Consider the following 22,458-nt stretch of genomic DNA (forward strand, 5'->3'; position numbering starts at 1 on the left):
AGACAGTAAAGGACTTCCCCCCCCCCCCCTCCTTTTTCCAGATGTCCCCAGATCTGGGCATAACGTCTAAAGTTTTTCAGCTATTAATACTATTTGGAAAGAGCCCACTGGAGGTTGAGACAGACATACAGTATTTGGTGCAGTAAATACATTTCCATGCTGGGTAATTTATGATCTTCTAGGACAGCGGTTCTCAACCTAGGGGTCGCGACCCCTTTGGGGGTCGATCGGCCCTTTTCGGGGGGTCGCCTGAGGCTTCCTATTGTGGGTCGCCCGCACAACGGCAGTGGCCCCTTATCCTCGTGCACAGGAAGTGATGTCCTATCACTGCCTGTGCTTGAAGGAGCCTGACGTCTGGACGGGTAAGTCGGGCCGCCTGTCTGCTGAGGTCCGAGTTTTTTCGTTAATGACACCGCCGCTGAGCACCACTGCCACCAATGATTTAATTGAGCCTGGCTGAGCCTGGCTAATTTTATTTTAATTATTTGGCTGAGCAAGGCTTAATTTATTTGGGGGGACATGAAGCACCGCTGATTTATTTATTTGGGGGACCCTGAGCACTTCTGATTTATTTATTTGGGGGATCCTGAGCATCATTGATTTATTTATTTGGGGGGGGGGGGACCTGAAGCACCGCTGATTTATTTATTTGGGGGAAACCTGAGCACCGCTGATTTATTTATTTGGGGGACCCTGAGCACTTCTGATTTATTTATTTGGGGGACCCTGAGCACTTCTGATTTATTTTTTTGGGGGGGACTTGAAGCACCACTGATTTATTTATTTGAGGGGTACCCTGAGCACCACTGATTAATTTTTTTATTTTTTGGGGGGGGGGGGGGGGGTACTGTGAGCACCACTGAGTTATTTATTTGAGGGGTACTGTGCGCACCACTGATTTATTTTTTAGGGGGTATTTGTTGTTTATTATTTATTTTAAAGTTATTTATTTGGTTTACAAATATTTTGTATTTATGCTAAAGTTCTGTGGTTATGAATGAATACTTGTGTATTTGAATTAACATTTGGTGTATTGGTGTCTGTGCGTGTTTTTGGTGGGTCATCATAACAGTAGCAAAATTAGTTATGACGTAGCAAGGAAAAAAATTTAATGGTTGGGGGTCACCACAACATGAGGAACTGTATTAAGGGGTCATGGCTTTAGAAAGGTTGAGAACCACTGTTCTAGGACAAAGAGAATAAATAGTTATGGTTTCAAAGGGACTCATAAGATGACATCTGAAGAGGAGAGGAAACATTAATCTGCCAGATTTTCTAGACCCATAATGTAGCATCATCTGTAAATTGGATATTTTAGATTCTTCTCTGTTTTGAGAAGTTTTATTGCTTTGTCAACCCTTATGTCACAAACTACTTTTGGACAGAAAAGAAGCATATTATGGTAATAAGGTCATATATTACAGGTGGACAACTATTAAGAAGCTCAGATTGAGCAGTTTACGACATGGTCGGAAGCATCACCACATTTGGAGCTCTTAGGTGTTTGTTCAATAATATGCCCCTCAGTAAAAAGATCCATATTTCTAAGAGAGCTTACAAAAATAAGCACAGCAATACAGCACACTAGGTACCATGAATCATAGTAACATAGTTATTGTAAAAGCTTATGTGTATAGTAAGTGCTTATAGACCTTTATGTTTACGTGATGTTCCAATCTAATTCCAGTCTTCTGTCTAACAGGCAGTAAAACGTTTCATGAAGCTTGAATGTAAGTGTCATGGGGTCAGTGGATCATGTACATTAAGGACTTGTTGGAAGGCCATGTCAGATTTTCGAAAAACAGGGGACTATCTTAGAAGGAAATACAATGGAGCAATCCAGGTTACTATGAATCAAGATGGGACTAGCTTCACTGTGGCAAATCAGAACTTTAGAAAACCTACCAAAAAGGACCTTGTATACTTTGAGAATTCTCCTGATTATTGTTTGATGGACAAGTCTGCAGGTAAGATTCATTTGTCTTATCTTGGTAGAGAAACATTTAGCTAAAGTGCTGTAAATGCCCTTAGGCTTCCTGCAGTTCCAGTCAGAAGAACTCTTGCAAAAATCATCACTTTGTTTGATCTTCTGGCAGCCAAAACATGATGTAATCAGATGCTTCCTCTTGGTTAAAAGTCATCGGGGGAAAGATGTTTTGATATATCAGATCTCTATCATCCAATGAAACTTCACATTATCATTTTGTAAATATGTTAAATTAGTTCTCTTTAAACAAGTTACCTGCCACGAACAATCTTTCTTTGATGGTTGAGAGAGTACTTCACAAGTTATTACAGCACAAAATTATGTATTTAGGTGGGCATGGTTTTTTTTGTGATGAGTTGCTAAAATATGAAAATGGACCTTTTTAAAAATGAGGATTAATCTTTGTTCATACCTTTTGTTGTTACCAAACATCTTTTACAACCGGAAACATGTTGTGGTAATACTTACGGTAGCTCGTGATAGACTATGCTTACAGTCTGTCTTTCTTCATTGTAAAGCACCCCTCATGGAGGTATAAACTTTCCCAAAGGTAAACACTAATTCACATCTCCTTTGTAGTCTCCAAAAACAGGTTACTGCTAGCAAATAATCATTTCCAGTGAGTGATGCCAGAACCAATAGATAGATGAGTAGTAGAGGTCAAGGCCAATAGATAAACATGGTCAAGAAACAATCCAAGTTAATCTAAATACCAAACAAAAGCACCTTCACAATATACCAAAAATCTTTTTTATTCAGGCAAGGAAGGATTATGCAGGTTTAAATGCATCATGAGAAATCTATCACACCCAAACTGTAACTGAAGGATCCTTGCAATTTCAATGGGATCCAGCAGGGGAAACAGTGGATTAAAATGGCCATAAACTTCAATAGCTGATCCAGAAAGTTGAATCCAACAAGCTTGGAGAATCGACATACATTTTCCAGTATTGAGATCTGTCATAGGATCTCAATTCCGGAGACAAAAAGCTTCTGTTTTGTCCCTATTCATTGTCAATGAGGACAAAACGTAACTGAACAGAATGGAAGGCTCCAAATTGCATTCCGTTCCATTTGGTTGCATTCCCATACCGGCGAGCAAACCGCAGCATGCTGCAGTTTTCTTTCCGTCCTGGGATGAGGAGCAAAAAACATTTCCCGAACTCGGGTTCGGTAGCAAGGTACCACTTTTTACAGTATAAATCAATTTCTGAAGTTTTTATGCAAAGTCTTGCGAGACTTCGCAAAATAATATCTTCGGCTCATCGGAGCCAATACATTCTAATACTGTACGGAGCGCTCGCTCCGTACAGTATGGAAACGATGTTCTATGCAAATCGACTTTGAATGTTTCATCCCAAGTCGATTCGCTCATCCCTAATGGCAATGTTAAAGATAATACAACCGGATCCGTTCATAACGGATGCAGATGGATGTATTATCAGTAACGGAAGCGTTTTTGCTGATCCCTGCTGGGTCAGGCAAAACGCAAGTGTGAAAGTAGCTTGAATGAAGAGCCAAAGGATAAGCAAGATCAGGAAATAAGAATGGGCTATCCGGCACTTAGTTCTGGTAGTTATTGACTAGAGGGTGACCAGTTGATCAATATAACACTGGTGACAACAACAAAGGTAAAGAAAAATTACAAGGAAGAGCACAAAAGAGAATCAACCTGACAACCAACTAATGTTCAAGGTCAGTGTTTATGGTAGATGCCTTCATCATCAAGTGTATGGACTCATCTGCTCCTGCCATGTACAATACCAGGACTAGGGTGAGTCTAGGGTACAATGAACTATATTATATATAAATTCATTATTCATACATTTAAAAAAACTTATTTTTGAAATCCTAAAATTAACCAAAAATAATCAGCATGTTGCCATAGATTTTGGAATAATCTTTATTAAAGGGGGTTGTATCACTTGAGCAAGTGGCATTTATCATGTAGACAAAGTTAATACAAGGAACTTACTAATGTATTGTGATATTGTGTCCATATCGCTTCCTTTGCTGGCTTGATTCATTTTCCCATCACATTATACACTGCTTGTTTCCAGGCGTTGTGACCATCCTGCAATCCAGCAGTAATGGTCATAATTGCACAGTAAAGCACTGGCATTTCTGGTGGCCGGGACCATGGGAACTCGCATTGGCACACATGTGCAGCTGGTCACGGTATCTGCTCTGGAGTGGTGGCCGTAACCACTGGAAACGAGCAGTGTATAATGTGATGGAAAAATGAATCAAGCCAGTAAAGGAGGCAATATGGACAATCACAATACATTAGTAAGTGCCTTGTACTAACTTTGCCTACATAATAAATGCCACTTGCTCAAGTGAGATGACTCCTTTAAAGCTATGTACACTTATATGAAACATCTGTGGCTTACAGTAGGGTTACCATGACCCAATCTAAAATATCTTTGTGATCACCTCTATTTACGGACTAATGCAGTGATTGACAAGAGAACTAGACATGTAGAGGAGATGTAGTCATACAAGTAGAATTTCCAACATACAAAGGAATGTATCAGATCCCCAGTGGCACATGCAGGGTCTGAAGATGGGCATATGCTTTACTGACTCTTGTGGCCAGTTCTACAGGGTGGGCCATTTATATGGATACACCTTAATAAAATGGGAATGGTTGGTGATATTAACTTCCTGTTTGTGGCACATTAGTATATGTAAGGGGGGAAACTTTTCAAGATGGGTGGTGACCATGGCGGCCATTTTAAAGTCGGCCATTTTGAATCCAACTTTTGTTTTTTCAATAGGAAGAGGGTCATGTGACACATCAAACTTATTGGGAATTTCACAAGAAAAACAATGGTGTGCTTGGTTTTAACGTAACTTTATTCTTTCATGAGTTATTAACAAGTTTCTGACCACTTATAAAATGTGTTCAATGTGCTGCCCATTGTGTTGGATTGTCAATGCAACCCTTTTCTCCCACTCTTCACACACTGATAGCAACACCGCAGGAGAAATGCTAGCACAGGCTTCCAGTATCCATAGTTTCAGGTGCTGCACATGTCGTATCTTCACAGCATAAACAATTGCCTTCAGATGATACGAGATGTGCAGCACCTGAAACTACGGATACTGGAAGCCTGTGCTAGCATTTCTCCTGCAGTGTTGCTATCAGTGTGTGAAGAGTGGGAGAAGAGGGTTGCCTTGACAATCCAACACAATGGGCAGCACATTGAACACATTTCATAAGTGGTCAGAAACTTGTAAATAACTCATGAAAGAATAAAGTTACGTTAAAATCAAGCACACCATTGTTTTTCTTGTGAAATTCCCAATAAGTTTGATGTGTCACATGACCCTCTTCCTATTGAAAAAACAAAAGCTTGATTCAAAATGGCCAACTTCAAAATGGCCGCCATGGTCACCACCCATCTTGAAAAGTTTCCCCCCTCACATATACTAATGTGCCACAAACAGGAAGTTAATATCACCAACCATTCCCATTTTATTAAGGTGTATCCATATAAATGGCCCACCCTGTAGTTTGAAAATCACACTAAGCTGCAGATCAGGGATAACTTAAGGATATACTATATTGTATATATTTTACTATAATCGAAGAGGATCAAACAGCTGATAGGTGGGGTGACGGGAGTCAGACCCCCCACGGATCAGATATTGATGACCTATCCTGAGGATAGGTCATCAATATGTACTGGCTGCACAGTCCCCTTAACCGTTGCTGGTAAAACAGCCCTTAAAATAATTTATTTCATTATGCTAATAAGTTAAAAAGGCTAATTTCACTTAGATAAAGGAACACTCCAAGAAAATATGCCTAGTTCAAGGCCAGAAGGGGTGGCGTATGACACAGGCGGGGCTGCCAACTATCTGGATATTTGCATACAGTTCATAAAAAAATAAGCAAACAGATGGGTTTTTGATCTTTTTAAGATGTAGGTAAATCTTAAGCAATTATTTTTAGTTTTCAGTATGTTCTTCTTTCTGTCAGGATGAGGCAAGGTGGTTAAAGCAATAACTATAATAAAGAAATTAATAAAATAATGCATATTGAACCTATCCGTGTGCACAGGATCTGTCACTCCAAACAGTCCATCAAAAGCACACAGACACACATTGGACATGGAATGTCCATCACGTATCTTCTTATTCAAATATACAAGATTCATAAAAGGCAGTAGTCACCCAAAGTGTCATATCCAGTCTATTAAGGACTCAGCTGTCACTTTCTGGTATCCGCAGACTCGGCAGCAGGTGTTTGTCACTGAGGTGGATGGAGCGTGCGCCACGCTACCGGTGGCGTTTCGGAAGACTCCAAAGCATACGTGTTCGAACCTTCACCAATCTTAAATAGTGTCATTAATAAATCATTAACAATGGCAAGACCAACATAGGTAAATATATATATATATATATATACAGTAACAACATATATTACATTTAAATAGTTTACTATACTATACATTTTTCTAATATTCCAAATGACTGTCTTGCATCTACTCCACTAGCTTGGGGCACCAAAACCTGGACCTAATCTTCTAAACTACACTACAGGAAACTACACAATTCATTCAATCCATTAGGACTTTTACTTTCTAGCATAAAAATCCCCAAAGTTTCTCTCTGAAGCTATTTTAATTGAACCTGAAGGACATCTAATCCCTCTATCTCTTGCGTACTAACATTCGGGACACAAGGAAGAGTTACACAAGGACTCTTCTTTGACCAATGAACTCATCAAGATTTTGACAACGTTGCTTGATTTGTTTTTTACTAAGAATTATTTCCTTTTTGGGTCAGATTACTACCTGCAGATACAGGGCTCTTCCATGGGGGGCCTCTGTGGCCCCAAGTTATGAAAATATATTCATGTCAGCATTTGAGTCACAGTATGTGTGGAAATGTGAATTTAAACAGCTATTCAAGGGTTGGTTGCGATTTGTGGACAATGTTTTTGTCCTGTGGATTGTCAGTCAAGAAGAATTGCTGGGATTCGTACCATATTTGAATGGTTGTAATTTTTTGATGCCGTTTTCTATGGAAAACATATGGTTTGTATACATTATTTTGATGTTGAATTGATAAAACAGGATAATGTATTGGTTACTAATCTTTATTCCAAATCTAATGAGAGAAATAATTTGTTTAAATATGATAGCTATCCTGCCCCTCAGCGAATTTTAGGAGGATACCCAAAGGGCAGTTTGTAAGAGTTAAGGCTACTTTCACACTCGCGTTTTGTCTTTCCGTTTGTGAGATCCGTTCAGAGCTCTCATGTGGTCCAAAACGGATCAGTTTTGCCCTAATGCATTCTGAATGGAAAAGGATCCGCTCAGAACGCATCAGTTTGCCTCCATTCAGTCACCATTCCGCTCTGGAGGCGGACACCGTAACGCTGCCTGCAGCGTTTTGCTGTCCGCCTGCTGGCACACAATGTAAGTCAATGGGGACGGATCCGTTTTCTCTGACACAATAGAAAACGGATCCGTCCCCCATTGACTTTCAATGGTGTTCAAGAGGGATCCGTCATGGCTATAGAAGACATAATACAATCGGATCCATTCATGACGGAAGCATGCAGTTGTATTATTGTAATGGAAGCGTTTTTGCAGATCCATGATGGATCCGCAAAAAAGACTAGTGTGAAAGTAGTCTAAGAGGATTTGTGGCACCAATGAAGAATACTTTAAATGGAAATAAAAAAATTATAACAATTGTAGAGAAATTGCTGCACTCCAGTGTTGTGATGCAATTAAAGTATTGTTTTATTGTACAAGGTTACTGTATCAACATTCCTGATTTAGACATGTATATGCATATAATCAAAAAGGTCCACAATATGAGTAACCGGATGTTCCGGTCCACCAGGACCTTCATCAGCGGTGTGACCAGTGGTGTACATGCTGTTATAGGGGATCCAGAGGCAAAATTTGAGACCTTTTGTGGCAAAACAGGTGTAGAACGTTAGTAAATGAAACTAAATGTATAAACATCGCCTGAGTCGTTTCTTACGTGGTGTATCCTTGTATGATTCGGACAAGCCTTCCACTCAATCTATATCAGTCAACTCTAGATAACTGATCACTGTTTCCTTAGTCAGAGAAAATTATGAACTGGATAAACTTGTTGACAGGGAAAGGTTTAAATGCAATAGTGAAGCTCCACATTAGAGAATTCTTCTAGTCTCTAAAGGTAATTTTGCCAAGGAGAATATTTTTCAAATCATCTTGGAAGTAGCACATGCCCTAAAGGAACATTGCTGAGTAGTTTCAATGGGCGTTTAATCCTTTCACTCTTCCAGTTGCTGGAGGGAGATGGAGAAGGCCACACAGAGAAAGATGAAAAGGAGTTTATTACCAAAGAATGCATGTCCTTTAGCCTTGACATGCGGTAGATGGAGAGCAAGCCCTGGAGATGTCAAATCCATACTTGGAGATATATCACTGACAGGGCTGTAACGTTGCGGCTTCCAAGAATTAAGAAGAATCTCTTGGTATCTGAGCAAGGGTGGATATCAATGTTATAGGAGGCGAACATTTTGTAGGCTATGATTCGTTAATCAGTACCAGACAGTAGGTTGTCAGATGTATGGACTTCCCTGCTGGTATAAAGCTGATCAATCAGACTTAAAACCAGGAATGTAACAAGGACCTATAGGGCCCCATAGAAAAACTTATCAGTAGCATAAATATAAGAATCTTATGATTATGTTGGTTTTCATAATGCACAGGAATAATGCACACAGTGATGTAACAATAGTGGGTTAACATATACAGTTATAGCACAAGCGTAATGTTCACAATGGTGTCAGGAATAAGGCAGTGATATCACAATAGTATGATAATACACATGGTGATGTACATAAATGAATCAGTTATGTCACAGCACAGAAATCATGCAAAAAGTAAAGCGCTGTTTTATTGTCCAAATACTTACCAAATTGCACATATGTCTGAGTGTAGATGCCCCCCTTAGATATTGGGGCCCCATAGCTGCTGCTATGCCTACTACCCTGGTAGTCAGGTCCTTGTCTCATATTTTCTGTTGAGTTGACTATGTTAGCAAAGGGATTGCCCCTAAGCTTTGCTAGAATAAACTGTACAATGTGATGAATCAGTGTTGTCATATGCTGGATTATATGAAAACATGCAACCTCAGGTTTCGGAACGCTGTTACTGCATGGAGACATATAGCACTCACCCCGAGACAGTGCCCACTCTCGGGTCAAAAAAGACAGGACAAAGACCTAACCACGTGCCACAGATTTTGTGCCTTTGTCTCACATGATGTTATTCAGCATGATAGTATATTTTACTAGTATGTACTACAGAGTATATTAATATGAAAAGAGAAAAATGAAGGTGTAGAAGCTTAGGCCTAAAAAGCTGAAATTCACCATTTCGCCATTGTCATTAAAAGGGCTAAAAAGGGTTACTGATTTCCAAAATCACGTATATTCCTATGGTTTTAGAGGAACTGCTTGCTGTACATTAGTAAATCAAAGGACTATAATGTTGATGATCAGATCAGTGGGGGTCCAGCTACTGACAACCCCACCAAACTGCTTTTTGAATGGATGGCTGTGCTCCAAAACACACACCAGAACAGAGAAGATCTGTACACTGGGTAGTGGCTGTGAATGATCCTGCAGCACTACTCCAAGTAAGGACTGCACAGAGGACTAAATAGGGCAATCTCAGAGGGAACTGTCCTACTGTACAGTCTTTTCATACTATTTTAGAACTCTTTTCAGGGGTCTTAATATTCTTGCCTGTCCAGTTTCCAGAAACCACAATGTGCGGAGGCTCCGTTCCTGAGTTATACTTTATCTGAATTTGCAAATTACGTGTTTGGTGTAACAAAGGCATCACCTTTGCTCTCGTTGCACCCAAACTCCGCTCCTTTCTGTGGCCAGCCCACTGTTAGTTAAAGGGAGGGACTCGCCACCGAAAGGAGTGGAGTTTAGGTGCAACGAGAGCAATGGTGACCACTAATGTGCACATTAGAAAAATGTATCATAACTCAGGAACAGAGCCTCGGATAAAAAAAAATTAAAAAACGCTGTGTTTTTATCACGTGAACCACAGCTTTGGGTCTGTGCAACCAGTTTGATAGGGAGGTCACTGGTGACAGATTACCTTTAAAATGCTCTAAGGTACCTTGCATCCTGTGACTGTAGAGCATCTCCAGGCCATCTGATAATATGTTAATGCAAATGGTACCACATAAGCAGTAATAGCTTGTGGGAAGGCATAACAACAGAGAATGTAGCGTGGGAAAGGAAAAAGCCTACATTTTTCTATGGTTTAAAAGCGAATAGTAGTAGAGTGAGAACCGATGTGCAGTGTCATGATCAGGGGCGTACATAGAAATCATTGGGCCCCATAGCAAGAATCTGAATTGGGCCCCCCTAACTCCGCCCACTACCCACCCCTGGCCCATCCCACCACCTTCCATGGCTCCTCCCATGCCACACCCACGTTGTATTCCTACTGACCCAGAGAATGAAGGGCATAGGTCAGTTTTGGCGCAAAGGGAATGCTGTAGGAACAAAACCCCTAAAACAGTGGAGAAATTGTGGGGTTTTTTCAAACTCCACCCCATTTAGAATTTTTTTGCCCGCTTCCCACTACATTGTATGCCATATTAAAGTACAACTTCTACCGCAAAAAATTAGCCCTCATACATCTATGTGAACGGAGAAATTAAAAAGTTATGGCTCAAGGAAGATAGGGAAGAAAAAAGAAAATGCAAACACGAAAAAAAAACTGGTATACTAAGGGTTAAAGGGGCTATCTAACCCCTATTATGCCCCCCAAAATGCCCAGGCACTGCATACATATAATACTTATGCCTGGTGGGGGGGGTGCAGCCAATAGGAGGCCACGTCAGAAATGAGCCTCCCTAGCGTCACCCGCGATGCTAGGGAGGCTCGTTCCCATCGTGGCCTGCTATTGACTGCCCCCCACGTCGCTGGATGTTTTCATCTGCGTGATGGGAGGGAGGCAGTGGCGGCTGTGCAGGCATCAGGAGCAATGAGGGTGCCGGGGAATGAGGTAAGTAAGGTGCCCGGGCATTTTGGGGGGCATTAACTCCTTGCTGCTGATGCTGAGTGTGCACATAGCCACCAATCATATCCCCCCCCCCTCCCAGGTGACTGATGTGCTGGGGGGGCCTGTAGGCTCATAGAGGACTCATGAGTGTGCTTTGGGGGAGTAGGAGGAAAGCACACTGTCCTTCTGAGTTCTCTATGAGCCTACAGGCCCCCCCCCCCCCCAAAAAAAAAAACACTGCTTGCTGTTGCCCTCCCCCCATCAAAAATTCCTATATGATATGGGTATTTTTGATGGGGCAGGGCAGCAGCAAGCAGTGTTTTTTTTTTTTTTTTTTGGGGGGGGGGGGGGGCGGCGGCCCTGTAGGCTCATAGAGGATTCAGAAGGACAGTCCTTCTGAGTCATCTATGAGCCTACAGGGCCCCCCTTCAAAAACAAAAACCCCACTGCTTACTGCTGTCCTCCCCCCATCAAAAATACCAATATCCATCCAACCAGAACCATATATAAACTTTTTATTAAAAGTGATGCTCTTACTGTGGTATGGCACACTACCTGAGTGTGTTTATTCTGGCCGGGTTCTGTGTTCACTGTGTACAGTCAGTGACCCGGGTCCGGAGTGGTACTTCAGTCTGGGCGGGGGGCTGCACTGCACTCACTGGCTGTTGCTGATGACTTCAGAGGGGCACGCCTCTGTGTGTGCTTGAGCCTGCTGCTCCTGCTGCCTGCCAGCTATACACTGGCCAATAAGCTAAATGCTGATTGGCCAGTGTGAAATGCAGCAGAGCAGGGAGCAGACGCACTGCGGAACAGGTTAGCGGTCGTGCCAACGCTGGGGGGGGGGGCGGGGCACTGCTGGGAGAACACAAGTGGATAGCCTGCCTTAATACCCCATGACAAGAATAAACTGTCTTGTGCAGAGTAGACGTAGGGGGCAGGGCCTTCCATGCACTCCAGTCCCCCTGTGCCACGGGTCCCATAGCAACGGCATGGTCTGCCTATATTGGCGGTATGCCAGTGATCATGGTGGGTGAAAAATGAATTGGAAACTAATGTAATCCATTGTGATGACCCAAAGCCCAGTATGCAACTAAACTGTAAATGCTAGAGTGACTTCAGACTTGGAATAGATATGATTGTTATGAAAGGTACATATCGTGAATTACATAGTATGAACATTAACTGGGAGCAATGTTAGCATGAAGTTCTTCCTTACTGTGCATAAATTATACAAATTCAGAACAGAATTGGAGACAATGTGCCGCTCACCACTTTATCATCCATCAGAAAGTAACTGAAAAGATAAGTTCTGCCTTTTCCACAAACTTATGCTGGTCATACACACCAGAAATCGGCAAGTTCAGTCAACCATGGTTGGCAAACTCTATCCTTATGGTTGATGTGAACAGAGATAAGGATCAAGCATGTTAGCTTTCACTGCCTCTTCCATTCACTACACATACATATGTATGGGATGATCAGGAGGGAAAGTTGTTGGCCAAACGAGTTTTCTCACGTGTAGCTGGCCATATCTCATTTATATGGCAAGTTTAACATAAAGGTTGCTACCAGCACACTACATAGAAAGGTCCAAGACTAGGTTCACACTGTGTTTGGCTATCACATTCAGTGAGGCTACTTGAAATCTTCCATGAAGGGTATGCCCAAAATCTAGGCAAGTCTTTACCTACCTCTGCCATAGACTTCTATTCCATGGAGTCATTTTTCAATTTTACAGTTGCAGCTAATATAGTATGGTAACATGTACCCACCAAAAGTATGTCAGTCTATGGGTTCTTTAGACATATCAGGATTCTTTCCTGACATACACTGAACATAGAGTACAAATTATAATGTCAGCCAGGGGCGTATCTATAGGGGGTGCAGAGGTAGCAGTCGCTACCGGGCCCAGGAGCCTGAGGGGCCTAAAGACCCTTGTGCCACATAAGCAGACACTGGTATTATAGAAAGTGTATGCAAGTTACACCTCTGGCTGGACAGAAGGGGTTAGGTTAAGAATTTGGTATGGAGGAGGGGGGGGGGGTGCAGTTTCAATTTTTGCCTCATGCAGCACGAAGGTTTGAGGGAAGGGGGGCCCAAGCTGAACTCTTTCACCAGGGCCCATGAGCCTTTAGCTACGCCCCTGATGTCAGCCTAGCCTAACCTGATAAATTAATACTTAAAAAATTGAAATACCTCTTCCTATAACCCATCTTTTGACTGTAATTTGTTAAGGGAACCAATATTTTAACTTGTTTTTCTTTTTCTAGGTTCTCTGGGCACTGCTGGAAGAGTATGTGACAAGGTCTCCCGTGGGACAGATGGCTGTGAAGTTATGTGTTGTGGTAGGGGCTATGATACCACCCGAGTTACCAGGACAACTAAATGCGAGTGTAAATTCCACTGGTGTTGTGCCGTACGCTGTAAAGAATGTGAGGAAACAGTGGATGTGCATACGTGTAAAGCACCAAAAAGGGCCGAATGGCTTGACCAGACTTGAAACAAGCAAGATTGCTGGTCAAACAAGACATCCCGGGCCCTGTGGGATTCTGGGTATAAGTGTAGTATGGCTGCATGGCTTCTTATTTAAGTAATTCCGCAAGGCACTAAAGACTATACTACCCAGGATGCAGTGTGGACCTTCTGACAAAGGCCAGCTAAGAACCAATTCTTTAGTATGAGAAGTTTGCAATAAAATATATGGTTCTCAAATTGTGATTCCTGGGCAACTAGTGGTACTTACCAAACTGTTGCTTTACAGCTTTCTCCTGCTGTGTGGATTTTTATCATTAATGGAGTCTGGTCCCTATATGCAAGTGCTTTTGATCAACGTGCTACAAATATACATACATATATTGATGATAAAAGCAAAATCTAACATACTGCAGAAGCCTTCAAATAATCAAGTATCTGGGAACCCCTGCAGTGACAGGATCAGCGATAGTTCTCTACTTTCAAGATGATGGATACAATTCACTGGATGGATGCAGCTGCACTTATCATGCACACATTGACATTTTTTATGGTTAGTGACATCCTCTTGCTTGGATTACGGCAAAGTTAACATCCTTTATGAAGCTGTTTGGAAGACTATGGAGATTTTTCAAAAACTTGTCTTTGATGAACATGTACACAATAAAGATCTCCTGTGTCAACTTCAAGAAAAGTAAAACTAAAGTTAAAAAGGTATAAAAATGGAGGCCAATTCTGGCTATAGAGGACTATGGATGTGACTGTAACAACCTCACTTTGTAAACTTGCTTGTATGATGTGTACGTATACTGCTTTAATATTTTTTTTTAAAGAATCTATATAAACTTATATTGCAACCATTTTACATGTGTTCTTTGCCCACCAAGGACAGCTTGTAGAACATTTATTTATTCATATACATTATAAAAAAGAACAGAATAAAATATTAGTGATACAGTTGCACTAGACGTTATTTGTTCATTAACAGCAATGGGCACTCTGGCCATACAGTGGTGACCATTTTTAGCAAGTGTGTGCAAATGTGGCCATATGGTCTTTATTTAATATGATATCTGGCAAAATGCATAGAATTTAATGGGTGATGACTTTTCATGAGGCTCTCCAGTTTCCGTGAGTTAAAAGGATATGCCACCAATGTTCAATAGGTGCTGGTCCTATTTCTAGAATGGGGCCCCCAAAGAGAACTAGGTTGCACCACGCAAGCACGGCAACCCTACATTCACCTCTATTGCAGTGCATAAAATAGCGCCAGCTCAGCCATTTCTGAAACCTCCATAGAGGTGAATTGAGAAGCAGCTGAGCTTGCGCAGTGCCCTCCCCACTCACTACTAATGGAGTTCCGGAAATAGGCAAGCACGCTCGCTCAGCTCTTTTCTGAACTTCCATAGAAGTAAATGGAGAGCACACCTCACATAAGCGGTGAGCTTTCCTTCACTTTTGGAAGCCCATTTTAGAGATAGGTTTGGGTCGGTGGCATAACGATAGTGATATTCCACCAAAGTGCAAGATGGGCCAACCCCTCTAACTTCAGACTGATTATCGAGATTTAGAGTGAGCACTCACATCCCAATGAATGTGGTTAAAATTTCTGTAGCTCTGTATATCAATGTCTTTGAGGTTCTAGATCAAGGATTCTGCAACTATAGACTTGACCACTGTCAATGTTAATTTCTGACAAGGGCATGATAAGTTAATATGCAAAAAACATTATTTTTTAAAATTGAAACAGAGGTTTTAATTAAATGTTTTAGTGAGTAAGGCTTATTCAGATGGTTGTGATATGACCATATTTTATAATACAGGGTGGGCCATTTATATGGATACACCTTAATAAAATGGGAATGGTTGGTGATATTAACTTCCTGTTTGTGGCACATTAGTATATGTGAGGGGGGAAACTTTTCAAGATGGGTGGTGACCATGGTGGCCATTTTGAAGTCGGCCATTTTGAATCCAACTTTTGTTTTTTCAATAGGAAGAGGGTCATGTGACACATCAAACTTATTGGGAATTTCACAAGAAAAACAATGGTGTATTTGGTTTTAACGTAACTTTATTCTTTCATGAGTTATTTACAAGTTTCTCTTTGTTTACAGCTATTGACAAGTTAATATCACCAACCATTCCCATTTTATTAAGGTGTATCCATATAAATGGCCCACCCTGTATATGTACTGTAGACCCTAAATACACCAGGACTTTGGTAATATTGTAGCAAAAGGTAACGAACATACCTCAGTCCCTGGTGCTGGGTACACCAGGGTAAAAGGTACATGGTAGGTGGACGCCTTTGTTAAAGATTTTGAATTCGCGACCCAGAGCTTTAAATTACATCTTTGGTTCTGCCAGAACATTGCCCTGAAGATGTATGCATCAACTTTGTTTCTGATTTGGTCAAAGTTTAATATCTTACACTATAAGAGAGTTGCACAGGAGTGACAGAATAAATCTGAGCAATGAATCTCATTTTTATGGTTGCGTGAATTAAACGTCTACTTTGAAACCCTAACCTTGAATCCTTACAGGATGCAAGTTGTTCACCATTTCTTATATAATCTCCAGACTATTTGTCTTCAGAATCTGGTCAAAAGTCAATATTTATTTGAGCTTGCTGGGTCTTAAAATAAAGAAAATAAACAGCAAAGCTTTCTTTGCGCTTTAGACAAAATATGCCTGACCAACTATCGATATCAGGGGATCTGTAGAGTTCTTTTTGCACTTTCTGGTCAAATCGCATCAGCATGGTCCTTGTTTTTTACTGAACTTGACCCATAGTGTACATTTCCTGGCACAGACAAATTAGATTGTGAGCCATACTGGGCGCACAAACTAACACAAAGGGTTGCAGTCTGTGATATTGTATTTCTTTATCTATAAACATCTTGAAATGTATGTAGTCCTTAAACATGTTAAACATTTACAGCAAAGAAGACTACCTGTTCATTTCTATGCTCATACTTGTGGTGAGCTCCACAGCCTTGCAGCAAATGGCTCGTAGCTTTGAATCAGACCAAACAACAATTAGCATGGGATTTGGGTGCTCTTCCCATGTTTGCTGAGTACCTATAAATGTTCTAATGTATCTATGGACACTATAAATACTGTACATGTCATGCATCACATCTTAGTCCCTATATGAGCTATAACACTGTGTATACGTTTTGCCTCAATGGTTCCTTTAAATGGCCTCTGTCAGCAGATTTGTACCTATGAAACTGGCAGACCTGTTGCATGTGCACTTGGCAGCTGAACACATCTGTGTTGGTCCCATGTTCATGTGTGCCTAAGAAAAATGATGTTCTAATCTATGGAAATGAGCCCTAAGGAGCAAGGTAGGCGTTACCCTTGCACCTAGTCCCTTCGTTTTCTCTGCAACTGCAGCGCCCGCTCTACTTTGATTGACAGGCCCTGGCATTATGACAATTTTACTGCCTGGTCCTGTCAATCAAAGTGCAGAGGTTGCAGTATTTGCGGAGAGAGCAGAGCCTTTCGGAGTAATGGTAACATTCCCGTTGATGTGGACACAAATGGAACCAACACAGATGCCTTCAGCTGCCAAGTGCACATGCAACAGGTCAACAGGTACCAATCTGCTGATAAAATTTTCTTTAAAAAAGAGTAATGAGTGAATATATGCATTGTATAGAATTTGTAAATTGTCGTAGCATTCATTACGTTTCTGTTAAAGGTGTATAATCGTACTCTGTTTAGGGTTCCCCACTGGGTTTACTGTAGTATGCATAGTATAAGGGAATAAGCCTCCTAGCACATTGTTATCCACTATATGTGCTGCCACATGGTGCCTCTGTAGTGGTAGACAACCTCTATAATACAGCATGCAGTGGAAAATGTCATGTCTGTGTGAATCTGAACGTGTCTTAATGGTGTGTATTATGTCCATAGAAATTATGGATAATAAGAACTTGATTACAAGATAATATAATCCTCTATGTAACTTTTAAATACATAAAGGGAATCAACAAGGTAAAAGAGGAAAGAATATTTAAAAGAAGAAAAACTGCTACAAGAGGACATAGTTTTAACTTAGAGGGGCAAAGGTTTAAAAGTAATATCAGGAAGTATTACTTTACTGAGAGAGTAGTGGATGCGTGGAATAGCCTTCCTGCAGAAGTGGCAGCTGAAAATACAGTGGAGGAGTTTAAGCATGCATGGGATAGGCATAAGGCCATCCTTCATATAAGATAGGGCCAGGGGCTATCCATAGTATTTAGTATATTGGGCAGACTAGATGGGCCAAATGGTTCTTATCTGCCGACACATTCTATGTTTCTATGTTTCTATGTATAAGGTTCACTACACTAGGAAGATCACTTGTGAACAGACATCTGTATCAGTGTCAGCATCCTCACGTCTACCATCCCACACCTGGTTGTCTGTTTTCATAAGTTAGATAGAGGTAATGCGGGTAAATTGTTAAGAAAAATGTAAAGCGTTTAACTTCCCCTTTAATTAGAGATGATGGCATATTTTACCGTATCCTTAGCTTCCTACATAAGGCTACAATATGCTTCTTCCTCAATTTCCAGAGATAGAAAACTGCAGGTCTATCTATTTGCCTCATGTGAGCAGATTTATTGACTTGTTTGAACTAATATTTGTGTAACCTGTGGGAGACCTTGGTGCCGGAGGATATTTTAGATGTGGACTACAAGTCTATTAATTCTAAACATGAGGGAAACATAGGTCTCTAGCCAAAGGCTGTTAACTACTTGACTGCTGGTGCAATGTGATGTAAGACTTCCTGGATGTGAAAAAATTCCTAGGGTAGTAAACCAGATCTCATACACTCTTAGGACTAATCTGACTCTGAAGAGTAACTGAGAGGAGATGAGGATCAAATTAGATTATCTGCATGCGTCAGATTTCTTGTATGTAAAAACTCATATTGGGTGACATAAACATTTGACATAAATAATTTCAAAATTCCTCAGTCAACAAAAATGATCAAACCAAATTGTAGACGCCATGAATGAAGTAAAACCACCTGTGTGTATGAGCCTCACGGCTCATTCACATCTATGTGGTTTCCAGGCCATTCCTATTCATAAACATGAGAAGCTAGCTAAGAACTATGAAATCCAATAGTCATGCAGCAAGTCATCAGAAATCCCCAAAGTTCAGTAGCTCAACTGTAACACACATACATGGTTTCTATCTATCTATCTATCTATCTAAAAAACATTAAGAGTTCACTCTGATTTTTTCTTAAATCAGCATCTTCACATGTATAGCAGCTATTTCATTCCAGTGTTTTTTTGAATTCCATCACAGGCACACTTCATTCTACTTAATGAGGTGCTGATTAGGTGATCACCTAAACCAAATCTTATTTAACGAGCAATAGTAAAAAAAAAAAAAAAAAAAAAAACACTCCTGTGGTCATCACTATTTTCTTGTTATAAAACCAGCTGTATGGCAAAAGCAGTGCTAGTAGTATCCAAAAAGTAAAGTGTAATCAAAAATAACTACAGACCATGTCAATAGAGTTGAAAAGTGAGAAATAAGAAGTTCTAGCTTTACTGGCAGAGGTATACAGTGAGCGTCAGGTTGCTTCCATTCTTAAAATGGAAGCAGTTCATTAAAACCAGGTCAAACTGCAAACATTGGGGACAACATAGCTACAGACTAGCACAGGGCAAAAACGACTCTCTTCTGACCGTAATAACCACTACCTTTTTCAAATCTCATTTAACAACCGTAGGATGACATCAAGTGACCTACAAAAAGAATGGCAAGCAGGAGCTGGGGTGAAATGCACATCAAGAACGGTTTTAAACAGGCTTCTAGAGGTTGGGCTGAAGTTGTGGAAAGCTATAGAAAAAGCCCTTCATCAATAAGAAAGAAAGAATAGCCAGGCTGAAGTTTTCAAAAGACCATAAGGATTGGACTGTAGAGGACTGGTGTAAGGTCATCTTCTCTGATGAATCCAATTTTCAGCTTTGTCCAACACCGGGTTGCATGATGGTTAGACACAAACCTGCAGAGGCCCTACAAGTCACAGTGTCTTGCACCCACTATACAATTTGGTGCAGGATCAGTGATGATGTGGGGGTGTTTCAGTGAGGCTGGAATTGGGCAGATTTGTTTTTGTGAAGGACACATGAATTAATCAAGAGGGACCACCAGATCAAGATCTCCAGACCTGAACCCAACTGAATGTGATCAAGAGGAAGATGGATGGTCACAAGCCATCAAACAAATCTGAGATGGTCAAATTTCTGTGCCACGAGTGGCATAAAGATATCTAATAGCAATGTGATAGATGGGTGGAGAACATGCCAAGACATGTGAAAGCTGTGCTTACAAATCAGGGTAATCCCACGAAATATTGATTTCTGGACTCTACCTAAGCTAAAATATTAGCACTGTGTTGTTTAAAAATGAATATGAACTTGTCTTCTAAGCATAATTTAAAGTCTGATATGACTGTAACAATTTTGTCCAGTATTTTGACCTGTTGTCATTGAAAGAAAAAACATTTTTAAAACTAGAGAAACTACTAGTTTTAAGTTAGTCTCTTTATTTAGGATTTGAGGTATCTTCTCAGTGCTAGTCTGACTTGAACTTTGAACTGTTCCAAGATTGGATGCTAAGGACCTTATTTCTTAATCCCATACAAAGGGTTATAGTGATCAACCAGCGTATATGTACTTCAAATAGCCCAACTGTTCAGAGTAATATCCGTGCCTCATTCAAAATATACTGTGCCATATAACAGGACTGCAGTTATTTTCCTGTTGCCTCTTCTTGCTCCTCCTGTGTCTGTCAATCAAATAATGTCACTTCCTGTCTCAGTGACTATAAAGGTTTCTGCTAACAGAGCTAAGTATTGTGGTCACAGACAATCATTCAAATAGGGGCAGGCTTACTTACATGGCTGTGGGATGAAATGCGTGGAGCTAGGGTTTTTTCCCAGAGAACTAAGCTCTTCTGACACGTCTGCTTTAGTATATATTTTTTCCCCCAACAAATACTAATCTTTGTAGCACCTTTCACCATGTTATAACCCTGCATTGTGCTTTCCCTCTGTTATTCATACCAGAGATGTATGAATGACTTGACAACTGGGTGTTACCACTCAGTGCTGACAGTGTCAGACTGTGTAGAAATACACATTTGACAAGGGGAATGATATAATCCAGTTGTCATTTTCCAGTCATAAATATTTAGGTGGAATAACAGAGGAACATCATAATGTATCATTATTTCATGGAAAATGTAAGTATTTTCTAAAAGGGACTTGTCATGAGATGGGCTCAGCATGCATGTGGAACCTGCATTCCCTGAATTTAATGGAGGCCATTGTGGCACCAAAAGAGGTATAATAAAATGTGGCCTCAGCATGCATGTGGAAACTGCATTCCCTTAATGTAATGGAGGTAGTATTTAGTGTAGGTTCCTGTCCTAGAGACCGCCTTGTCGTTTGCGGACAGGCAAAATAATTTTGTAATTTTGCACAAATTGTATTTGCCCAGAATTTCACATTTCTAACATAGCATTAGAAAATTTTTAACATTGTTTTTGCTTTTATCGTGAGATGTGAGAGGTCCACTTTGAAGCTTGGCTGGCACTTTGCTGAGAGCAGAAATGAGAAAAAACAGTGTTATAACTATGAAGTCATTTGTACAGAGATCGCTTTAAAAAGCATATAATATGAAAGACATGGGGACAAAAACCACAAGTCCCTATACTATACAAAGGGTCTATAACTCATTTGTAACATTAGATGAGTAGCATAAAGACGCAAACAACTCCATGATGCGTACTTAACAAGTTCATGGCTACACAAGGGGCCACTGAAGACTATGGAACCCAATTTTTCAGCATTGTACAGGGTGGGCCATTTATATGGATACACCTTAATAAAATGGGAATGGTTTGTGATATTAACTTCCTGTTTGTGGCACATTAGTATATGTGAGGGGGGAAACTTTTCAAGATGGGTGGTGACCATGGCGGCCATTTTGAAGTCGGCCATTTTGAATCAAACTTTTGTTTTTTCAATAGGAAGAGGGTCATGTGACACATCAAACTTATTGGGAATTTCACAAGAAAAACAATGGTGTGCTTGGTTTTAACATATTCTTTCATGAGTTTTTTACAAGTTTCTGACCACTTATAAAATGTGTTCAATGTGCTGCCCATTGTGTTGGATTGTCAATGCAACCCTCTTCTCCCACTCTTCACACACTGATAGCAACACCGCAGGAGAAATGCTAGCACAGGCTTCCAGTATCCGTAGTTTCAGGTGCTGCACATCTCGTATCTTCACAGCATAGACAATTGCCTTCAGATGACCCCAAAGATAAAAGTCTAAGAATGCTCGGACCTGACACCCATAATGTGGTGGTGCACCATCTTGCTGGAAAAACTAAGGGAACGTGCCAGCTTCAGTGCATAAAGAGGGAAACACATCATCATGTAGCAATTTTGCATATCCAGTGGCCTTGAGGTTTCCATTGATGAAGAATGGCCCCACTATCTTTGTACCCCATATACCACACCATACCATCAATTTTTCTGTTCCAACAGTCTTGGAGGGATCTATCCAATGTGGGTTAGTGTCAGACCAATAGCGGTGGTTTTGTTTGTTAACTTCACCATTCACATAAAAGTTTGCCTCATTACTGAACAAAATCTTCTGCGTAAACTGAGGGTCCTGTTCCAATTTTTGTTTTGCCCATTCTGCAAATTCAGTGCGCCGATCTGGGTCATCCTCGTTGAGATGCTGCAGTAGCTGGAGTTTGTAAGGGTGCCATTTGTGAGTAGCTAATATCCGCCGAAGGGATGTTCGACTAATGCCACTCTCCAGTGACATGCAGCGAGTGCTACGCTGTGGGCTCTTGCTGAATGAAGCAAGGACAGCCACTGATGTTTCTTCATTAGAGACAGATTTCATGCGTCCAC

General features: G+C 40.8%; 1 protein-coding gene across 1 annotated transcript in view; it reads left to right on the forward strand.

Moving 5' to 3' along the window:
- Positions 1-14,457, forward strand: part of WNT2B (Wnt family member 2B) — a 64,644-nt gene extending 50,187 nt beyond the window's left edge. Inside the window, exons 4-5 of the mRNA XM_040423876.1 lie at positions 1,703-1,967; positions 13,308-14,457. Of these exons, the coding sequence (XP_040279810.1) occupies positions 1,703-1,967; positions 13,308-13,537 (495 nt within the window). The 3' untranslated portion in view covers positions 13,538-14,457. The remainder of the gene's footprint in view (positions 1-1,702; positions 1,968-13,307) is intronic.
- The last annotated feature ends 8,001 nt before the right edge of the window (positions 14,458-22,458 follow it).

Source organism: Bufo bufo, chromosome 3 (assembly GCF_905171765.1).
Source record: "Bufo bufo chromosome 3, aBufBuf1.1, whole genome shotgun sequence".
NCBI classification, from domain to species: Eukaryota; Metazoa; Chordata; class Amphibia; order Anura; family Bufonidae; genus Bufo; species Bufo bufo.